Below are 14093 nucleotides of genomic sequence, written 5' to 3' on the forward strand. Positions count from 1 at the left end.
CGTTACTTTATCAACAAAGGTCCATCTAGTCAAGGCTATGGTTTTTCCTGTGGTCATGTACAGATGTGGGAGTTGGACTGTGAAGAAAGCTGAGTGCCAAAGAACTGATGCTTTTAAACTGTTGTGTCGGAGAAGACTCTTGAGAGTCCCTTGGACTGCAAGGAGATCCGACCAGTTCATCCTAAAGGAGATCAGTCCTGGGTGTTCATTGGTAGGACTGATGTTGAAGTTGAAACTCCAGTGCTTTGGACATCTGATGTGAAGAGCTGACTCATTTGAAAAGACTCTGATGCTGAGAAAGATTGAGGGCAGGAGGAGAAGGGGACGACAGAGGATGAGATGGTTGGATGGCATCACCGACTCAATGGACATGGGTTTGGGTGGATTCCGGGAGTTGGTGATGGACAGGGAGGCCTGGCGTGCTGTGGTTCATGGGGTCACAAAGAGTTGGACATGATGGAGCGACTGAATTGAACTGAACTAAGCTTTGATAATTATTGATTTTTTGTGAGCCATACTAGTAACTTAATATTTCTAACTTTCTAGTTTCCCATGTTTTAAATGGACATAATTACAATCACTATGAAGAACAGTTGTTGAGTATTTGACACTGTAAACACACATGTACACAAACCACACCATTGACTGAATGTTGATTTTGACAAATTTCATGATTCACTGGGGCATAGCTATTGAGTTACAGGACAACAAGGAGCTAGACACAAATATACATTAAGCAACTTATGTGTCAGAGCTGAGCTAGACAGTGGTCATAGAATGGAAAACTAGGTAGGCAAGACCCCTTCTTCTGGTAGTTTATATTCTAATGGGATAAACAGAAAATCAAGTGAATAAAATATTTATGGGCTATGACAGGAAAACTAATTATTAGAGATGGACATTGGATTAGTGGTTATCTGCATAACAGGGCATGAGAGAACATTCAGGAATGGTAGAGATATTCTCTGTCTTGATTTAGTTGATACCTACAGGTATGTTTACATATGTCCAAATGTATTGAGTTATACACTTAAGAACAGTGCGCTTTCTGTGCTTTATTGTACGTAGGTCATATCTTAGTAACAATGTGAGAATCGTTGAGAGTGAGATAAATGCTCAGAAGGAAATCAATAGGGAGATGTGATGTTAACAGAATTATCCTATGCTGGTGAGTGAGGGTGGACCCGAGGGAATCCCTTTCTAAGGACAGGTAAAAAGCAACAAAGCTGAGACCTGATAAGCAAAAGGAGTCAGACATATGCTAAAGCTAGAGAAGAGCATTTTAGGTAGAGGCTGACAAACACAAAGATGCTAAGGCAGGAAAGAGCTTGGTGTGTTCTGGAAAAGTCAGTGATATGAAGCATAGTGAAGACTGGGGAAAGTTATCATGAGGTGAGATCAGAGAGGAAGGAGGGCCAAGTTAGAGTTAGAAGTTTGTATTTTATTCTAAGCATGGTGGTGAGCTATTACCAGAGCGTTTGAAAGACCCTGGTTGCTATAAGGAGACAAGGATGAAAACTATAAAGTTAGTGAGGGGTTTGAGTATTTAATTCAGGTTTCAGATGTGGAGGCTTAGGTCAAGATGATACATTTATGCCTCTTTTCTCTGTGAGTGTGCTCAGTTGCTCAATCTTGTCTAACTCTTTGCCACCCCATGAACTGTAGCCTGCCAGGCTCCTCTGTCCATGGGATTTCCCAGGCAAGCATACTGGAGTGAGTTGCCATTTCCTCCTCCAGGGGATCTTCCTGACCCAAGGATTGAACTCACATCTCCTGCATTGGCAGGTGGATTCTTTACCACTTAGCCACCTGGGAAGCCCACCTATTTTGTCCACTTATTTATTAATAACAATCCCTTTCATTCTTGAAAGTGTCCTTAGCTGAATGATAAGTGGTATAGGCACTGATGGTAAATAATCTGCCTGCAATCCAGGAGACCTGGATTCAATTCCTGGGTAGGAAAGATCCCTGGAGAAGGAAATGACAACCCACTCCAGTATTTTTGCCTGGAGAATTCAATGGACAGAGAAGCCTGGGGGGCTACAGTTCATGGGATCGCAGAGAGTCGGACATGACTGAGCAACTCATACACACATACACACACAGGCACCAAAGAGAGATCAGTGAGATGGTGAGATATGGCTGGAAGTAGAATTGCAAAGACTTGCAACAGCTTGTAAGTTTGGGGGACAGAATTTGTGAGTGAAGGACAGGCTGGATTCTAGAGTAATGGTTATTATTGGGAGAGTTTGCCCTACCTATTTGGCAATATCTGCAGACATTTTTGATTGTTACAATGAGGAATAAAGATGCTACTGACATCTGGTGGGTAGAAACCAGAGATGCCACTAAATATTCTGCAGTGCACAAGATAGCCCACCCCCACTCCTGGCCTCACACACATACCCATAGAATACACATACAGACAGAAGAAAGAATTATCAAGCCCCAAATGTCAACAGTATCAAGGTTGAGAAACCTTGCTCTAGAATGACACTCAGGTTTCTGATTTCAAAACTGAACAGATATTGGTTCTATTTACCAAAACAGGGGAAAACGAGTAAGAGTCATATTTCTTGAGAAAAATAAACCATTCAATCTTGGTAATATTAAGTTTGAAATTCATATGAGAGATCCAAATTGCTTAGCTGTTTTAAATTCATACCAACTAGTAAAGATAGATGTCTCATTCTAAATGCCACTGGATAAGGAATGTAAGACTTTTCTTTCCTCAGATGATTTTAAGTCTATTGGGTAATTAACAAGAAGATTTAAGAGCAATATTGCACAGATGAACTCCTACAATATACTTGATATAGTTTTTGAGGTAAACAACGGTGCCATTAAGAAACATTCTCTGTAGTTCTCAGCTTCTTGCCAATCTTGCTTATGGTGAGAGGTAGATCCGATTTGGGGCTCCCCAAGTGGCTCACTGGTAAAGAATCCACCTGCCAGGGAGGAGACACAGGTTCAATCTCTAGGGTTGGGAAGATCACCTGGAGAAGGAAATGATAACCCACTCCAGTATTCTTGCCTTGGAATTCCAATGGACAGAGGGGCCTGGTGGGCTACAGTCCATGGTATCTCAAAAGAGTCAGACACAACTAAACAACTAAACAACAACAACAAAAATGAATGTATGCCAGTATTAGCAGTCTGATCAAAATTCAGATACATTTCTCCCTTCTCAATCTTTTAGTTTAGTCCACTAGTACATTACACATTAGTTATAGTATAATTTACTATAAAAATGTATATATATATATATATATCTATAATATATATGTGTTCTCTCTCTATAAACATAAATATATGTAGATATATGTATGTGTGTGTATATAAACATATATACTGCTGCTGCTGCTAAGTCACGTCAGTCGTGTCCGACTCTGTGCGACCCTGTAGATGGCAGCCCACCAGGCTCCCCCGTCCCTGGGATTCTCCAGGCAAGAACACTGGAGTTGGTTGCCATTTCCTTCTCCAATGCATGAAAGTGAAAAGTGAAAGTGAAGTCGCTCAGTCATGTCTGATTCAGCAATCCCATGGACTGCAGCCTACCAGGCTCCTCCGTCCATGGAAGTTTCCAGGCAAGAGTACTGAAGTGGGTCGCCAGTGCCTTCTCCAAACATATATACTAGAGAAAGAAATTTTCACTGTGGCTTTGTAATTGCAAGCTTGTAGATTTAAACAAGGTTTATTTGTTTAGCACACATTTAAGGAGTGCTTCCTGGCTTCAGACTCTGGGCTAACCCTAAGGTTACCAAGTCTTCAAAGCACTCACAGTTCAACGCTGGAAAGAAAAGGCAGGAATACACACATGTATATCAATTTCAACAAGTTAAGATTAGCAGTAAATTCCTTAAGATGGCAATCAGTTCAGTTCAGTTCAGTTGCTCAGTCATGTCTGACTCTTTGCGACCCCATGAACCACAGCACACCAGGCTTCCCTGTCCATCACCAACTCCCGGAGTTCACTCAAACTTACATCCATTGAGTCGGTGACGCCATCCAGCCATCTCATCCTCTGCCTTCCCCTTTTCCTCCTGCCCCCAATCCCTCCCAGCATCAGGGTCTTTTCCAATGAATCAACTCTTCGCATGAGGTGGCCAAAGTACTGGAGTTTCAGCTTTAGCATCATTCCTTCCAAAGAATACCCAGGACTGATCTCCTTTAGAATGGACTGGTTGGATCTCCCTGCAGTCCATAGGACTCTCAAGAGTCTTCTCCAACACCACAGTTCAAAAGCAGAGATGGCAATAAAGTGCATCAAAATATCTAAGGATGGCTTTGCTCAGGAAAAGTTTGGAAGCTTTTGTAAAGAAGTGATGTTTGATTTGGATCTTGAAAAATGAGGAAGTATTCATAGACCCTCAAAAAGGGAGGAAATGTATACCACTTTGCAGGGATGATGCGTGCAAAATCAGAGTCGTTAACAGTATGCCAGGTTTGGAAATGCTGAGAAGTTAATGTTAGGACAGAAGGTGTGGGCAGGGCAATTCCAAGGAGCTACAACTGAAGTAGGTTAGGGGATGATGCCAAGTTAACGTATATGGATTTTAAGGGTGCTCTAATATACTAGGAATGTGGAAATTCTAAACAGATTTTTAATGGAAAATCTCCCAGCAGAACTATACAGAAAGGAATCACTCTTGGCAAGAAAACCATTATATAAAGAAGCTGTTATAATAACCCAAGAGTGAGATGCCATGAAATAAACAGTCAACATTTATACCAAGACACCTGGCTTAGGAGACTAGTTAGTTGATGTCTATGCTGTAAGACTGAGAGACAATGCAGGCAAAGCTCAAGAAAAAAAGAGGCAAAGAAAGAATGAGAAGAGGAAAAAATAAGAGGAGAGTGGTGTTAATGAGTGACACAGAAGAGAATTTCTAGAAGCAGTAGCAGCTAACTGTTTATGCAGTGAAATGGCCAACTAAGCTGGAAAATATAAACAAGTTGTTGAATTTGGCATGCATATTAGGTGATCGAATACCTTGGTAAGAGGATTTTTCAGCAAAGTGATGAAGGAAGCCATACTTGATTGAAAACGAAGTGGTGACACTATGGGGAAATTTAGCAGAGAAGCAAAGGAAAAACATACAAGCTTTAGAGAAAGTCAAGGTAAGGACTGTCATAATTTCAGTTTTAGAGGACAAAACCAGTGGAAAAGGAGGATTTTGCAGTTGTTGCAGCAAGGTAGCAACAGCTCTGGAGGGGAGGAGGCATGGAAGAGAGGACAGGTATTGCTTCAGGTAATTTGGAAGTGGAAGAAAGAGAGTTTGAGAGAATTCTTATCTTTTGGCTTTGCTTTCACTTATGATGTTGGAAGCTTGACTGAGAGGAGGTGAGATCCCATTGAGGACTCAGAAAAAGTGCAAGGGTTTGGAAAATCAGTTACAGAGAGAGTTAAAACAAACTAACAAGGGAACTAGGGAAACATGAAAGCTTATTGAGTAGTTTAGAAAGCCCAGCCAAGTTCTTAATCGTTTAAAAAAGCATATCTATTAATAAAAGGTCTGATAAGCTCTAACACTTAGGAATTGAGTGACTTGAACAGATGATTTTTACGTATCTCTCATTTGTTAACAAATAAAATGGAGCTAATAGCAATAAGGAGCCTGGCAGACTAGAGTCCAGTTCAGTTCAGTCATTCAGTCATGTCCAACTCTTTGGGACCCCATGAACTGCAACACGCCAGGCCTCCCTGTCCATCACCAACTCCCAGAGTTTACTCGAACTCATATCCATCGAGCTGGTGATGTCACTCAACCATCTCATCCTCTGTCATCCCCTTCTCCTCCTTCCTTCAATCTTTCTCAGCATCAGGGTCTTTTCTAATAAGTCAGTTCTTCGCATCAGGTGGCCAAAGTATTGGAGCTTCAGCTTCAGCATCAGTCCTTCCAATGAAAATTCAGAACTGATTTCCTTTAGGATTGGCTGGTTTGGTCTCCTTGCTGTCTCAGGGACTTTCAAGAGTCTTCTCCAACACCACAGTTCAAAAGCATCAATTCTTTGGCACTCAGCTTTCTTCAATGGTCCAACTCTCACATCCATACATGACTACTGGAAAAAACATAGCTTTGACTAGACATCCATGGGGTCACAAAAGGGTTGGACATGACTTAGCAACTCAACAACAACAAAAATAGCAATGACAGTAATATTTGCCTTTTAGAATTGTCATGAGAAGTAATTAAATTTTATTTATTAAAATGATTTGTAAATTCTTAAATACTATCAACTACAAATTGGCAGTTGCCAAGGGCATTTGCCATCTGCCTTTGCTGGGATTGAATCTGTGCTGCTCTAGCAGCTGACCTTTGACACTCTGAAGGGAGTTCAGGGTGGAGAGCAGGGGTTCCTAGGTGGCACTAGTGGTAAAGAACCCACTTCCCAATGCAGGAGTTGTAAGAGACTTGGGTTTGATCCCTGGATCGGGAAGATCCCCTGGAGGAGGGCATGGCAACCCACTCTAGTGTTCTTGCCTGGAGAATCCCATAAACAGGAGGTGGGCCGCAAAGAGTAGGATAGGACTGAAGTGACTTAGCATGCAGGCACAAGCTCCAGGAAAACTGGTGGAACAGGTCTTTAGATAGTTAGATATTTTCAGGAACTGATTTAATGATCCCATCCCTTGCAATCTCCTCCTATCTACAAAAGTCCTAAATCCCTTAATGGTGACATCAGCGCCTTGTGACTAGCAGAAAATCTTTTGTAAGATAAGTGCTTGATTGCATGAACTCCCATTTCTCCAAAATCTCATATATTGACCTTCCCCCACTACGTCTTGGAGCAGTCTCTCAGGCATCTGAGGTGCTGTCTCCCAGACTGCAGTCCCCATTTTGCCCCCAATTAAATTTAACTCGCAGCTCTCAGGTTGTGCATGTTTTTTAAGTCAGTAAGACTATTCAAATAATACTGGTTTGGGTTTGAACACCCAAAGTCAACATTTTCACTTATTTATGACTATGTTGTTGTCATTGTTGTTCAGTCACTCAGTCATGTCCTTCTCTTTGCAACCCCAGGGACTGTAGCCCAGCAGGCTCCTCTATCCATAGGATTTCCCAGGCAAAAATACTGGAGTGAGTTGCCATTTCCTACTCCAGCCTGGCATATTAAGAGGCTGGCCATGCTGACCCTCTAGCAGTTATGTGGGCCCCACTACTTCCCTTACAACAGCAGGATTTGTTCTGTTAGAATTTTACTCTACCATTAAGCCTTGCTCTTCACTGCTATCCTCAATGATCTGAAGCTACACACTACATCACTCCCCTTCAACCTTGACCATGGAGCTATACGTTCAGTTCTGTGTTGGTATCTGATTCTAGTAATCCTGGCAGATCACTGCTCACCACCATCTCCTTACCTTGGCATGCTTGAAATTATTCCAGCCTAGAGACTGGTAGGCTGCAGTCCATGGGGTCGCTAAGAGTTGGACACGACTGAGTGACTTCACTTTCACTTTTCACTTTAATGCATTGGAGAAGGAAATGGCAACCCACTCCAGTGTTCTTGCCTGGAGAATCCCAGGGGCGGGGGAGCCTGGTGGGCTGCCATCTATGGGGTCGCACAGAGTCCGACACGACTGAAGCAACTTAGCAGCAGCAGCAGAGACATGAGGAGAGGCCCAGCGAGTGAACCATGGTGAGGCAGGAAACTTTGCCTTACTTATAAAATTCTTTATGATCTTGTGATACCCTTAAGGAAAGTGATGGCAGGTAGTTCATGTGGCTTACTAATGATCACTATGCACTAGTCACTCAAGTGGTAAAGAATCCGCCTGCAATACAGGAAACCTGGGTTTGATCCCTGGTTATGGAAGGTCTCCTGGAGAATGGAATGGCTACCCACACCAGTATTCTTTCCTGGAGAATTCCATGGACAGAGGAGCCTGATGGTCTGCAGTCCATGGGGTCACAAAGAATTGGACACAACTGAAAGCTCAACATTCAGAAAAATAAGATCATGGCATCTGGTCCCATCACTTCATGGCAAACAGATGGGGAAACAGCAGCTGACTTTATTTTTTGGGGCTCCAAAATCACTGCAGGTGGTGACTGCAGCCATGAAATTAAAAGATGCTTACTCCTTGGAAGGAAAGCTATGACCAACCTAGATAGCATATTCAAAAGCAGAGACATTATTTGCCAACAAAGGTCCATCTAGTCAAGGCTATGGTTTTTCCTGTGGTCATGTATGGATGTGAGAGTTGGACTGTGAAGAAGGCTGAGCGCCGAAGAATTGATGCTTTTGAACTGTGGTTCCCTTGGACTGCAAGGAGATCCAACCAGTCCATTCTAAAGGAGATCAGTCCTGGGTGTTCATTGGAAGGACTGATGCTGAGGCTGAAACTCCAATACTTTGGCCACCTCATGCGAAGAGTTGATTCATTGGAAAAGACTCTGATGCTGGGAGAGATTGGGGGCAGGAGGAGAAGGGGACGACAGAGGATGAGATGGCTGGATGGCATCACTGACTCGACGGACATGAGTTTGGGTAAACTCCAGAAGTTGGTGATGGACAGAGAGGCCTGGCGTGCTGCGATTCATGGGGTCACAAAGAATCAGACACGACTGAGCAACTGAACCGAACTGAACTGAACATTCAGAGAAATGAAAAGAGCTTCCTCAAGTCCACTTAGCTATTCAAGGACAGAGTCAGATGAGGAACTGTACACCACCCTCCCATTCAATGTCTTTGCTATTCAGCTATGTTGCCTATCCCTGTTATAAGAAGTAATTAAATTATATTTATTAAAGTAATTTGTAAATTATTAAATTCTATCATCTTTCTGTTTGATAGTATTCCCAGTTCTAATCAACAGAGCCAACTAGACTGCCCCATGTTCACTGATCTTACCTTCTTTTGGGGCAAACACGCCGGCTCTTTCATCTCTTTTCTGGGCTGCTACATGTTCAACCAATCTTTCAAACCCTCTCAAGGCTGTCCTGAAACTGCTAACCTGCAGTGCAGTGTTGATATGTTTTTCCTCCCTGATATCCATAAGGACATAGGGAATCTTTTATTTTGTCCAGAAATAACAGTGTAAATTTGCCAACTGGGAAAACCTTCCAGTTGTTGCAATGCCTCCCTGCTGCCTCAGTTTTTGCCCTAGGTCTCATTCCTTTGATCTTAACATCCCATACTGTGGGTAGGAGTATAGCAGGGAAAACACTGACTTAGGTCTAATGCATTTCATATAGGCAAACACTTCAGTAAAACTCCTGACCTCATAATGTTACCAGTGTCCTTCATATGGTCCTTATTGCATCATAATACCTTTGTAACATCCTCCTTCCTTCATAAAGAGGAAATTGAGATTTCTTTCTCCACAAATTTGTGTGTATGCATGTGTGGGTGTGTGTGGGGGGTGTGTGTATATACTCCCTAAGAGGAAAGAAGAATGGATAAAGGCCAAGTTTGGAAACTGGGCATTACCTTCTCCCCCCATATCTCTTTTCACCTCAGTTTGCCTTCCTCAGGATATGCCCTGGAGAGTAAATTCACATTCACTCTTGCAGCCATACTTGATTGGATACCTGAACTTCTAAAGATGAAAATGTATTTCAGTATCTGACCTTTCTATGACAAATGAAGATGGTCTTTGAGGTCACAGAGAATAAAAATACTTTTTCTTCCTTTATGTATTGTCCTTCAATTAAAATAATAAAGCAAGTCAGTATGAGGAAGAGGTAATTCCTGACTGAGAGGAAAGTTCTTTCAAGGTATCATTAGTTGAATGAGAAGAAGCTATCTCCTTGTCTCCTTTCCTCTAATTGCAAGCTCCAATACTCCAGTACTATTGAGGTGCAATTGCTATTCAATCAAGTTTTCCAATATTTAACTCTTTATGGGAAGGAGAGATTGTCTAATATTTTATCCACCATGAGCTAACTTCCTATGCTTTAGGTGAGTTAGATGAAGTCCATCTTTAAAAACATCAGCAAGACCTTGCATTCAGAAGTGAATCAGGTAGCATTGCTGGGTACCTCCAGTTGTAATACTGTCTCCTTAATATTCATCTCTGGCTACTAAAAGGACAAAATAAGACTTTTATGTAGGAAAAAAATCTCCTAATTTCTTTTGTTCCTTCTCTTTTCCCTTTAAAGCTTTCAAAATATAAGTAGTGACACAGGAAGGACCACTTTTCCTACCATTCTCATGCATTCTCATTTTCATTCATTCAGCAGATATTCACTGTACACCTGCTTCACATTAGGTACTATTTTAGGCACTGAGGAAACAACAGTGAACAAAAGAGCTTATTGAGCTTTCAATCTGATGGAGAAGACACACAAAAAAGCAAGTAAGTAATACGGCAAAAGGTGATAAGTACGCTAAAGAAAAAGAGTAAAAGTATGTTGGGTTGGGGGATAAGTCAAAGGACATGGATGAGGGAGCTCAGAAAAGGACTCACTAATAGAAAGACACCTGGACACAAACCAGAGAGAAGGAAGGTAGCAAGCCATGTGGACAAATGGTAGAAAGGTATTCCAAGAAAAGCATGCATAAAGTCCCAATATCAAACTGTGCTTAATATGTCTGAGAAACAACAAAGCAGACATGTGACTGGGGTGATGTGGTATGGGAAGAGAAGGTGGGGAGATAACATCACAGAGTCAGAGGTGGAGCCAAATCTGTTGTCAGGACAGTCTATACAGTAATCACTAATCTGCTATTGAGTAGAATGCTGATATCTGAGTCACAATTGAAAACGATTGTTTCAACTGCTTGTTAGTCGCTCAATCGTGTCTGACTCTTTGCAACCCCATGAACTGTAGCCCACCGTGCTCCTCTGTCCATGGGATTTCCCAGCCAAGAGTACTGGAGTGGGTTGCCATTTCCTTCTCCATTCAACTGCTTAGTAAAGATAAGTTGAAGGAGAGAAATAGTAGAAGCAGGAAAACCAACTAGGTGGCAATTTCAGTAATCCAAGTAAGAGATGATAGTGGTTTAGATGAAGGTAGGGCTAAGATGTCATGCTGTATGAAGATAGATATGATAGAATTTGCTGATAGATTAGATGGGAATGTGATAGCAAGAGAAGAATCAAGAATAATTCCAGGGATTCTGGGAGGATAGAATAGTTATTCACTTCTGGGGAGCAAGTCAGTGGGAGAAGGAGATTTTGAGAGGAGAATTAAGAGTTCAATTTGGGATGTGTTAAGTTTGAGATGTCTATTAGATAAACAATTGTGGATATCGAATAGTCAGATATAAAAATCTAAGGTTTAGGGGAGAGCTTAAAAATCATCAGCACTTGCTCTGCTCTGTATAGTTGCTCAGTCATGTCCAACTCTTTGCAACCCCATGGACTGTAGCCTGTAAGGCTCCTCTGTCCATGGAATTTTCTAGGCAAGAATACTGAAGTGGGCTGGCATTTCCTACTCCAGGCGATCTTCCCAACCCAGGGATTGAACTCACATCTCCTGCTTTGGTAGGTGGATTCTTTACCACTAAACCCCTGGGAAGCCACCATCAGCACTTAGGTGGTATTCAAAGCCATTAGACTAGATGAGATCTCCTTGAAGAAACAAAAAACTGAGGACCAAACCTTGAGCATGCCACTGTTCAGAGGTCAGAGTGATCAGGAAGAACCACTGATGGAAACTGAGTAGGAGTGGCCAGTGAAGTAGGAGTCAAGAGAAAGGAGTATTTCAGAAACCAAGAGGAGAAAGTGTTTTGAAAAGGAAGGAGATGTTGGAAAGACTAATAGTTTACTCAGTAAAGAAATTCAGCTATAGGTGCAAAGAGAATTGACATTCAGAACTTGAAGGTATGCCAGATTTTCTTTAAAAAAAAAAAAAAAAAAGTTCAATTACATTCACTAACTTATGTTTCCTAAAACAGGAAATGGTTTAGATATATTTGGCCAGAATTTCCTCAAGGCTTCCTCCTCTTTTCACTGGGGATCAAAGTTTAGACAGGCCTGGGAAAGATTTGCTCCTTGGAGAGAGATTACTTGGCTGAGTAAGGGTCGAAGTTTCCTCTTAGCTGTCATGTGCATGACACAGAAGGCTAAGGGTTATCAGTGAACCCGAACAAGAGTGGCAGATAAAACCTGTCGTCTTGGAGACTTCCCTGGTGGTCCAGTGGCTAAGACTCGGTGCTCCCAATGCAAGGGGCCCAGGTTCAATTCCTGGCCAGGGAACTAGATCCCACATGCTGTGACTAAAGATCCCACTCCAATGCAGCAAAATAAATAAATTAAAAACAAACAAAAAAAAAAACCAAAGCCTGTTTCCATTGACACTGTCATACTTTGTAAAAGATTTGTTTGAAATATAGATTGTAATGAATTAATGCTTCAGTGTGGGAGGATACTAAAATAGACTTCTTTCTGTCTCACCAGAGGTTCCATGGTACAATAGGGTTGAGGAATTCCCCCATTTTTTTTAAAAAAAGGGCTATACAGCCCATGAAGGATGATGTACAGAGGCACTGAGAAACCAATTCTTCACACGTAGAAGGCAGGTTCATTACAAGGTTGAGGAGACCCTTAATGAACACCTCCAGACAAAATTTTTAGAGTAGTCATGTGACCATAACTTTGGGAGGAGCTCTATTGGAGAAGACTTCCTGAAGGTCTAGGGACCCTAATCAGGGTGTTAGAGGGAGAACTAAGGCTCCAGCTGACAGAGAGGCACTGCCCCTGTCAACAGAGTTGTGGGAAAAATATCTCCAGTGACCTCAGGTCCTCTAGAGACTCCACAGATCACCCCAGGATAGAAAAAGGCAGACTGAAAATTTGCATAAGCAGAGGGCACCAACATCAGATGGCAGCTTTACCAATCAAGGAAGATTTTCCTCAAAATCCCAGAGGGGCCCAGAGCAGCATCAAAGGTGGTGCTTAAGGAAATGGGAGAAGCTGGTTATTGTTCCCTCCACTCCCACTTCCCCATCCCCCAAAAGTTCTCCAGGCTACAGCACACTGTTTTGGAGGGTTGACAGATGATTTTTCTATGAGTTTTAATGTGTCAGTATTACAATATTCCAGACTTTATATTACTTGAAAGTGATCAGAAAGGCTTTGAGAACTGATAAAATGTCAACCAAGGGCAGTGAAGAATAGGTGGAAAGAAAATATTTGAAATGAGTAGTACCAAAGAGAATAAAATTACTTTTTGCTTGCACTGTGCTGGACAAAGGAGCCTGGCAGGCTACAGTCCATGGGATCGAAAAACAGTTGAACAGGACTTAGCAACTAAACAACATGCTGAGTCCAGCTCACTCAGTAAATTGGTTACATTTGTATATATTGTACTTTTCCTACTTTGGGGGAGTGAGATGCAGGCATAATTAGCATATGCTTTTTATTGCATTAAAATATACATCACATAAAATTTACCGTTTCAATCATTTTAAATGTACAATTCAGTGACATTAAGTAATTCACAATTCTGTGCAACCATCTCTACTATCCATTTCCAGAACATCTGCATCACCCCAAACTGAGGTTCTGTACCCATTAACCACTAATTCCCCATTTCTTCCTCTCCTCTGGTGACTGCTACTCTACTCTCTGTTACTATGAATTTGTCTATTCTAGGTACCTCTTATAAGTGGAATCTACAATACTTGTCCTTTTGTGTCAGCCTTACTTCACTCAGCCTAAGGTTTTCAAGGTTCATCTATGTTGTAGCATGTATTAGAATTTCATTTATTTATATTACTGAGTAACATTCCATTGTATGTACATACCACATTTTTTATTCATCTATTAATGGACATTTGCTTTATTTCCACCTTTTGGCTATTGTGAATAATACTGCTATGAAGACTTGTGTACAAATACATGTTCCAGTCCCTGCTTTCAATTCTTTTGGCTATACTTCTAGGAGCAGAATTACTGGATCACTGATAAATGTGTTTAACTTTCTGAGGAGCTGCCAAGCTGTTTCCACAGTGGCTACACCATTTCACATTCTCAGTAGGGGCACAGCAGGGTTAGTATCCTCCACATTCTTTTAATGCTTTTTAGTTTCCTTTTTGTTGCTGTTTTTAGTTTTTGATAATAGCCATCCTAGTAGGTCTGAAGTGGTATTTCATTGTGGTTTTGATTTTAAAGATCCTTTATTTTAAATTTTATTTAA

General features: G+C 41.6%; 1 protein-coding gene across 1 annotated transcript in view; it reads right to left on the bottom strand.

The window, feature by feature from the left end:
• WDR64 (WD repeat domain 64) overlaps window positions 1–9004 on the bottom strand; it is a 121867-nt gene extending 112863 nt beyond the window's left edge. Inside the window, exon 1 of the mRNA XM_010836684.1 lies at window positions 8860–9004. Within this exon, the coding sequence (XP_010834986.1) occupies window positions 8860–9004 (145 nt within the window). The remainder of the gene's footprint in view (window positions 1–8859) is intronic.
• Window positions 9005–14093: the final 5089 nt, after the last annotated feature.

This window comes from Bison bison, unplaced genomic scaffold (assembly GCF_000754665.1).
Source record: "Bison bison bison isolate TAMUID 2011002044 unplaced genomic scaffold, Bison_UMD1.0 scf7180017864064, whole genome shotgun sequence".
NCBI lineage: Eukaryota > Metazoa > Chordata > Mammalia > Artiodactyla > Bovidae > Bison > Bison bison.